The sequence below is a fragment of the Rhinolophus sinicus genome, chromosome 9 (genome assembly GCF_057876585.1).
Source record: "Rhinolophus sinicus isolate RSI-liver-muscle chromosome 9, RSI-T2T, whole genome shotgun sequence".
Classification (NCBI taxonomy): domain Eukaryota; kingdom Metazoa; phylum Chordata; class Mammalia; order Chiroptera; family Rhinolophidae; genus Rhinolophus; species Rhinolophus sinicus.
Genome location: NC_142509.1, coordinates 16,629,765 through 16,639,542, shown reverse-complemented (window position 1 = coordinate 16,639,542; position 9,778 = coordinate 16,629,765). Strand labels below are relative to the sequence as shown.

The 9,778-nt window shown below is 44.0% G+C and overlaps 1 protein-coding gene across 1 annotated transcript in view; it reads right to left on the bottom strand.

Annotated features, from left to right (window-relative positions):
- Positions 1-233: 233 nt before the first annotated feature.
- Positions 234-9,778, bottom strand: part of GNB1L (G protein subunit beta 1 like) — a 55,895-nt gene continuing 46,350 nt past the window's right edge. The window contains exon 8 of the mRNA XM_019755914.3: positions 234-774. Coding sequence (XP_019611473.2) covers positions 523-774 — 252 coding nt within the window. The 3' untranslated portion in view covers positions 234-522. The remainder of the gene's footprint in view (positions 775-9,778) is intronic.

Below are 9,778 nucleotides of genomic sequence, written 5' to 3'. Positions count from 1 at the left end.
AGAAATTAGTCACTTCCTTCTACTGTCCTGGCCTCAGCCCTGTGAGTCAGGAGCTTCTGGCTGTCCTTGGGGTGAAGAGCCACATGGAGTCAACAGGACGTGGGGACCACGCTCAGTGTCCCCTGTTGGATGGGGCTCACCACCCTGCCCAGTGGAGGGCCTGTGGGTGACTCTTGGCTCTGATCCTGATGGGGAACCAGGGGCGTTGCCTCAGATAATTCATACCTCGAGGCTGCAGGGTCGCAACTGTAAGTTTACTGTCAAGCACCACCAGGTTGGCCTGTTACCTGGGCCATAAGTGCCCAGACGTCTGGCCCAGTTACTCTTTGTAAACTGCAGAGTCACTGTTGTGCAGAAAGCGAGGACTCCAAGGACCCAGCTCTTCTCATAACTGAAGGAGGAGAACCCACAACTTGCCATGTTCTGGGGTCCTTGAAGCATGGCTTCCATGTGTCCGGGTCAGGTCGAAGTTCAGGCGCCACCTCCCTGCCATCTGTGAATCCTGAATAGGGAGCAGGTAAGTCATGTGCGTGGGTAGAGTGACCAGACGCTGATGCGCTGGTCCTTGGACCCAGCAGCCAGCAAGCCGTCAGCGGCGAAGGCCACACAGTGGACGGAAGCACTGTGGAAGGCCAGCACAGCCAGTGGCTTCATCGTCCGCCAGTGAAACACACGAACACGATGGTCCCAGCCTGCGGTGGCTAGGATCTTGTGGTCTGGCCGGATTTTGATATCGGAGATCCCAGGATTGGTGAGTTTGTGAGTTCCACACACCTGCACGATCGAGAGCAGCAGGGAGAACCGTTAGGTGGCTTCTTAGACCTGTCACAGAGGTTCCCACCCACGGACACCCCTCGTCTGGCAGCTGGAACAAGGAGGGAAATGAGGGCTGCCATGATGGCCACACACTCCTGCAAACGTACCCCCTACCTCCTGGGAACCGGGAGCACTCCTGCAGAGGGGAGCTGCCTAACCCCTGCTGTGGGCTGAACCCTCCGGTTATGACAGAGGACTTCACGTGCTTCCCTTAGAGAGCCCCTGAGGCCCCACAGAGCTGTTCCTCTGCATGAGCTCCCTGCATGAGGTCCTTGGGGGAATTCAGGTCCTTGGGCTCTGATTCCCTCCCTGTCTGGCCCTCAGGAGAAATCTCAGTGGGCTGGGTCCCAGGGCCCCTGAGCCACAGAAATACACTGCACCCTAGCGTCTAGGTGAGAGACATTTCCACCTTGATGGCAACATAAAGTCAGCATTTCTCCTTTTTGGAGTAACCTCACATCTACCCCCAAAGCACAAGAAAACTCTATCTTCTGCATAACTGAGAGACTAAGTGAAACCTCAGAATGTGAGAGGGGTTGAAAGGCTGGATAAGTGAGGGACAACACCAAAGACACAGGCTGCAAAAGTAGCTGCAGAGCACACTGCCCTGGCTATGGGCAAAGTCTTAGTCCCCAGCCCGGATCTGAGAAGAAGGCAGGTATTGGCACAAAACAAAAAGTTGCACAGGCATATCCCATTTGCATGGAGCAGCCATCGGGGGCTGGCCTCTTTCTGGGCACCCCCACACTGCTCAGTGTTGGGTGATGACCCCTCTCCGACGTGCCTCCTACAGCAGAGAGGGAACCAGAGCTGCCTTTGTGGTAATGGCCACTCTTAATTATACAGGACTGTGTCGTGCACTGCATGGTATCTGACATCTCTGTCCCCACACACTAAGTGACAGAGGCACTTTGCCATCATTGTGACAACCCCAAATGGCCACTTCCTTCCACTGGCCAAGCCCTGTGTACCACGAGCTCTCGCTGCCCAGAAGTCACCTTTGCAATCCCTTACCAGCACCCCCTTTTATCCTAATTCACCTTTAGCAGGCTCAGTGAAAATCACTCATTTTTGCAAAGATAACACAAGGAAAAAAGAGGAAAGAAACAGAGAAAAGTAAATGGCGACATTCCTCGGAAGCAAATGGAAATTGCTGACAAGCTTTTTTACCAAAACTTCACGAAGAATTACCTCCATAAAAGAAAAACCCAAAGCAGCACCCTGAAACTAATATAAAATAATATTGAATGTCAACTATAATTGAAAAAAAAAAAAAAAAAAGAGGAGGAAATGAACTGACAGAGTGCAGGAAAAAGGTGGAAGCAAAATTCGAAGAAATGAAGGAGAATAAGAAAGAGTAGGATGAGACTCATAACAAGACAGTGAAGGCAGAAATGGTACAAAGTGAGCAAAATGAAAGGGAAACAAAGAGCTATAATGGGCTGGAGAGAAAACATGGAAGATAGGCAGAGGTGCTCTAGCATTCACTCATTTAGAAAATCAGTTTTAATTTCTAGAAATTGAAGTCTGATCATCCAAGTCCAAAGAAAGGCTATAGAGTCAATGTTAAGACACACCTAGTAAAATCATTGGACTTAATAGCTAAAGTCCTTTTGGTAGTCAGGCAAAAAGATCAAGTCAATTTATAAGGGAAAGGTTTAGGCTATCGTCAGAATGTTCCATGGCCACATCTGTGCCAGCAGACGGTAGAGTAGTGCCTGTAAAGGCTATGAAGGGAGGCATGGTCCAAAAATTTTATATCCAGCCAAACTGTCACTCAAGTATAAAAACAATAGACAAGCATTTTTGAACATGTAAGAACTCAAAGAATATGCTCCAATAAGCTCTTCTTGAAGGACTAGAAGATTAACCCTAGTCTCAGAAGAGAGAACTGGAGAACTACAGCAAATGGTCTGGCAGAGAACATTGAATCTACTTACTTGTAGGATTAGGTCTAAAACAATATGGGGATTATGGCTATAGAACCGGTTATGTAACTAACAGAAACATGGGAGGATAGCAAGAGAGATGGGATATTAAATTCACTGGTTTGCTTTTTTGTCATTTGGGGGCAAAGATATAATAGTCAATCTCATACTTGGGAGATTATCTGATACCCCACCGTAAATAAAGACAGAACATTATTTCCTTCCTCCATCCTCCAATTACATTAGGTTCCTTTGTTTCCTAGTATTTGCCCTTGTATTTCTTCATAAGGGAATAAAAACATACTCAACAGATTTATGATTGGATTCCAAAGTTAAATCCAAATCTGTGCTATGTATAAGAGAGCCGCCAAAAGAGTGATTGACAAAGATATACCAGGCGACTGCAGACAAGAGAAACAGGGGTCCAGTCTTAGGAAAGACTGAATTCAGAGCCAAAAGTTTTATGGCAGACTATATACCATACTTAAATGATAGAGTACACTTCACAACAAAGAGCTATGAATATCTGTTCAACAAATAAACAGTCTTATCATTCATGAAGCAAGAACAATAGGAAAGTGGCGATGACGGAGTAATTGGTACCAGACCAGTCCTCTTGCTATAAACAACCATCAGACTGGACAAAATATACTAAGCAACTGTGTTCAGGAACTGGACAACAGGCGGGGAGGCAGCTGACTAGATGAGTCTTCCAAATACCCCAGCAGCTCTCTCCCTAGGGATATGTCCTGGCCATGAGTCCAGGCGGAGTATAGCAGCCATGTGAAACTGAGGAGGCAGGATCACAGTGTGGGGCAGTTAGAGCAGCTGAAACCTGTGGGGTGTGGCAACAGCATGGAGGGAGCTGGTGGAGGGACTGAAGGCCATGTGTGGTCCCATGAGTCCTGCATGAGGCTGGGCTATGCACACTCAGGGCATCACATAAGGTTTACCAGATAGTAGCTGTTACAGGGTTAAACAGAATGGACACAAGAGACCAACAGTGATCTCAGGTCCAGCTGTGCTGAATACAAAGACTGCATGACAACTCAAGGTCAGCTGAGATGCCACATGGCCTGGCTTCAGGAATGAGGATCATACCTTTGGGCAGGGTCCACGCTAGACCTACGATGACAAAGCTGGAAACCAGGCCCTCTGAGGTCTGGAGGGGAGGCAGAGTTTGGAAGTTGGTTTCACCACATTAGAGAAGCCTCAGGATGACCCTGGAATTTCCACAGACCTGTCCTAACAGAGCATAGAGCCAAGCCTACACAAGTTCAAGGTGAACAGCCAGTAACTGCACTGCTTGCAAGAACAAAAGTGTACACTCTTCAGAGCAAAAAAATAAAATCTAGGGTCTCCAGCACATATTATTTACAATGTCCAACACACAAACAAAAAATTATTAGACATGCAAAGAAACAGGACTATATGACCTATAGTCAAGGGGAAAAAAGTTAACAGAAATTGGCCTAGAATGGCACAGATGCTGGACGTATCAGACAGAGACTTTGAAGCAGCTATTTAAATATGTTCAAAACAAAGCAAAACAAAAAGGAAATGCACTAAAATAATTACAAAAAACTGTTTTGATGAGTGAACAGATAGGAATTATTATTATCAGATAAATGGAAATTATAAAAAAGAACCAACCCAGAATAGCCAACACAATATTAAAGAAGAAAACAAAGATGGAAGACTGATGCTATCCAACTCTAAGAATTACAATAAAGCTATAGTAATCAAGATAGTGTGGCATTAGTGAAAGGAAAGACAAATAGATCAATGGAACAAAACAGAGAGCTCAGAAATAGACCCACACAAATGTCATCAACTGATCTTTGGCGAAGGAGCAAAGGTAACACAATGAAGAAATGATAATCTTTTCAACAAATGGTGCTACAACAACTAGACATCCATATGCAAACAAATGAATCTACACACAGACCTTACACCCTTCACAAAAATTAACTCGAAATGGACCACAGACTCAAACATAAAACACAAAACTATAAAACTCATAGAAGATACCATAGGAGAAAATCTAGATGACCTTGGGTTTGGCATTAACATTTTAGATACAACACCAAAGGCACAATCCATGAGAGAAATAATTGATAAGCTGAATTTCATTAAAATTAAAATTTTCTGCTCTGTGAAAGACACTGTCAAGAGAATGAAAAGACAAGCTACAGACTGGGAGAAAGCATTTCCAAAAGACACATCTGATAAAGGACTATTATCCAAAATACACGAACAACTCTTAAAACTGAGCAATAAGAAAACAAACAATCCGATTAAAAAATGGTTCAAAGACCTTAACAGACACCTCACCAAAGAAGATATACAGATGGCAATAAGCATGTGAAAAGATGCTCCCATCATATGTCATCAGGGAATTGCAAATTAAAACAACAGTGAGATACCACTACCCACCTATTAGAATGACCAAAATCCAGAATACTGACAACGCCAAATGCTGATGAGAATGTGGAGCAACAGGAACTCTTATTCACTGCTGGTGGAAATGAAAAATGGTACAACCACTTTGGGCAGTTTCTTACAAAACTAAACATATTTTTACCATATAATAAAGCAATTGCTCTTTTTGGTATTTACCCCAAAGGAGGAGAAGTTTATGTCCACTCAAAAAACTGCACATGGATGTTTATAACATCATTATTATTAACTGCCAACACTTGGAATCAACCGAGATGCTTTCAGTAGGTGAACGGATAAACAAACTGTGGTACATTCAGACAATGAAATATTATTCAGCACTAAAAAGAAATGAGCTATCAAGCCATGAAAAGACATGGAGGGAACTTAAATGCATATTACTAAGTGAAAGAAGCCAATCTGAAAAGACTATATGCTGTGTGATTGCGACTACATGACATTCTGGAAAAGGTGAAACTATGGAGACAGTGAAGAGATCAGTGGTTGTCAGGGGTTAGCAGGGAGGGAGGGATGAGTAGGCAGAGCAGAGAGGATTTTCAGGGCAGTGAAAATACTGTGTGTGATACTATACTGGTAGACACGATCTTCTTCTCAATTTTGCTGGGTATCTAAAACTGCTCTAAAAATAGTCATATACACACACACACTTATATAGTCATAAACACACACACATATATGTAATATAATATATATATGTTACCTAAAATAAAGAACCATAATAAAAATTGTAGAACTAAAAGCTCAAAACTGAAATGAAAAATTTGTAGGATAGGCTTAACAGCAGATTGGAAATTTTTTTTTTTTTTTCAGTCTTAGTTGTGGAGGGTGCCGTTCATCTTCAAGTTATTGTCCTTTCAGTCTTAGTTGTGGAGGGCGCAGCTCAGCAACAGGTCCAGTTGCCATTGTTAGTTGCAGGGGGCGCAGCCACCATCCCTTGCAGGAGTCGAACCCACAACCTTGTGATTGAGAGGACGCGCTCCAACCAACTGAGCCATCCGGGAGCTCAGCGGCAGCTCAGCTCAAGGTGCCGTGTTCAATTTTTAGTTGCAGGGGGCGCTGCCCACCATCCCTTGCGGGAGTCGAGGACTCGAACTGGCAACCTTGTGGTTGAGAGCCCACTGGCCCATGTGGGAATTGAACCGGGAGCCTTCGGAGTTACGAGCATGGAGCTCTAACCACCTGAGCCACCGGGCTGGCCCGGAAATTAATTTTTAAAAAATCAGTAAACTGGAAGACACATCAATAGACATTATCCAATCTGAAGAAGAGGGAAAAAAAAGGTTGAAGAAAACTGAACAGAGCCTAGGGGACCTATGGGACAAAGTCAAACTAACTTACAGAAGTCCCAGGAGAGTCAGACTACTGACAACCAGATGAAAAGAAAATCTTGAAAGCAGCCATGGAGTGAGACATATGCCAGTGCAACTGCACTACCAGAAATGCTAAAGGATATTCTTCTAGCTAAAGGAAAATAAAACCAGAGAAAAACTCAGATCTACAAGAAGAGCACCAGAAATGATAATAGTCGGGTAAATATAAAATACTATGTTTTCTATTTCCTGTAAGTTTTAAGAAATAACTGATGATTAAACACAAAACAATAACATTATAAGGTGGAGTTTATAATGAGCGTGGCAGTAAAATATATAACAGCGCAGCAGATAGCATAGGAGGGTGGGGCAATGAAATCATGCGGGTGCAGGGCTATGACACATGACAGGCAGGGTGACAACACTGATAAGTAGACTTGGGTAAGTTAAGGATACGTACTGCTAGCCTGCGAGCAAGCACTCAGAAAAACAATGACAAGAGCTATATAGTGAAAGAGCCAAGAGAGGAAATGAAATGGAATCCTATGAAATAAATACTTGATTAACACAAGAAGGAGTAAAAGAGGGTCAAAGATAGAAGTGACAAGGGGAAAACAAATACCAAGATGGCAGACTTAATGCCAGATACATCAATAATTATATTAAGTGCAAACAGACTAAATGCTCCAATTAAAAGGCAGAGATTGTCAGAAAGGATCAAAAAGCAGGACTACAACAGATGCTTTTAAATATACAGAGATCAAGATAGGTCAAAAGTAAAATAGAGATGTATTATGCAAAGAGGAAACACAAGAAAGCTCTTGTTTTAAAAAAATTAATTTTATCAGGGAACAGTGTGCTTCTCCAGGGCCCATCAGCTCCAAGTCATTGTCCTTCAATCTAGTTGTGGAGGGCGCAGCTCAGCTCCAAGTCCAGTCGCCGTTTTCAATCTTGGTTGCGGGGGGTGCAGCCCACCATCCCATGCGGGAATTGAACCAGCAACCTTGTTGTTGCGAGCTCGTGCTCTAACCAGCTGAGCCATCTGGCTGCCCATCTGAAAGCTCATTGGCACCTCGTTGTCTTCAATCTAGATGCTGAGGGCGCAGCTCACTAGCCCATGTGGGAATCGAACCGGCAACCCTGTTGTTCAGAGCTCGTGCTCTAACCAACTGAGCCTGTGCTCTAACCAACTGAGCCATCTGGCCGCCCAAGAAAGCTCTTGCTTGGCACAGTCCGACGATCAGACAAAGGCAAGTTCAGGACAAAGGACATGACAAGAGATACAGAAGGACATTTCATAAAATGACCACTCAGCAGGATGTGGTAACCACCTTAAATGCTTCTATTCCTAATGACAGAGCTTCAAAATTCATGAAGCAGAACTGACAGAACTACGGGGAGAAATAGGCAGGTTCACAACCACACTCAGAGATTGTAAGACTTCACTCAGTAACTGGTAGAAAACTAAACCAAAAGACGGGTAAGGATACTGAGACCTGAACAACACTACGAAGCACCTTGACCTAAGTCGGGCTGACAGAACACTCCGCCCAACAACTGCAGAACACATGCGCTTTCACCAAGATACACCATGTGCGGGGCCAAAACACAAGCCTCAATAAATATCTGCATACTGACATTGTACAGGGTACCCGCACTGACAGCAGAATTAAACTAGATTAAAGATATCTACAAATTCAACAAATATTTGGAAATTAAATAATATACTTCTAAGGAACCACTGGATCAAAGAAGATATCACAAGGGAAAATAGAAAGAATTTTCAACTGAGTAAAAATGAAGACACAGTAAATCAAAATTTGTGGGACAGACCTACAAAGGCTGGTGACTAGACTGGAAACTGACTCCTGCACAGCCCCGCGAAGGGGCAGCACAAACCCAGAGAAGCACCTAGAACTCTGGGCACTGTCAACATGCTGACTCACACTCAGGGGCCCCCACTAAACGGTTCCTAGAGAACGGATTTCTCAGCTTCTGGAAGGAGGGCTTGAGATGCAAGAATGCAACACTTACGGTACAAAACAGTAACGAGGAGATGCAATCTGTGTGCAAAACCAACTCTGTGAGAGAGACGCCTACATCTGAAGGAAGGGAGGGCAAAAGAATTAAAAAAAGAAAAGCTATAAAAGGATGTAGTAACCAGAAGAAACCTGGCCTGAGCATTGCTAATAGTTGGCAAAACTGGCTTTGAGGCAAAAATCCTTTCCAGAGATAATGAGGGTGACTCAAGAAAAGGTTCAGTGCCCCAGGAAGATTACCATTCTGAACTTATGTGCTCGTACGCCAGCTTTGAAATGCAGAAAGCAAAAACGCACAGGACACAGGAAAAGTTAGCAAGATGTGCCACAGCTGGAGGTTCCACCTGCCCCTTCCAGGGCCCCTGGGTCACAGGCACATTGGATGACATGCCCGGCCCTGTGTGCACAGGTACAGCCGTGCATCTAGCAGTGAGAAGCACTTCCTTTGCAAGCACATGTGGAATACTTATGAAAACTGGACTGGCCTCCACATTTCAAAGAGCTGATATCATTCAGACCTTCTTCTCCGACCACAATGGAATTAAGTTAGAAACTGAAAAATAAAAAATAACTGGGGGAAAAAAAATCAAACATTTGGAAACATAAAAACACTCTAATCAGCTCAGCAGTCAGAGAACAAATAAAAATTGGGTCCGCCCAGAGTGAGTGGTGATGAAGACGGCGACATTACACAATGTGGGACGCAGACTTCAACGGCTGTGAGAAAGGAAGGCCGGGAACGAATGTGTCATGCACCCAACTCAAGTCAGCAACAGAGTGAGCTCAGAGAGCACGGAAGGAAGGCAGGGGCAGAGCAGAGCAGAAACGCTGAAACAGAAGAAGAAAGATAGAGCAACAAAGACAAGACTGATCAGGAATAAAAAAGGAACAGTCCTGCAAATACAGCAGAAACTTAATCATTACAAACAACTTAAAAAACAAAAAGGTCGATGTTAAAATATCTTGAGGATTTTTATACCTATAGACAAATTCCTAGAAAAATGAAACCCCCTCAAATCAGGAAACCTAAACTAGTCCAAGGAGAAAATCAGAACTTTCCTACAGAGAACATGCCTGCCCCATGGGTACAGGAAAGGACTGACCTGTGGCCACTCAAGAAACAGATCTTCTGCCAACTTGTCCAGAGATCAGAAGAGGGGATGCCTGCCTCCTGATTCTGGGGCTGCTGACACCCCGATACCATAAGCAGAATGAGCGACAAGAG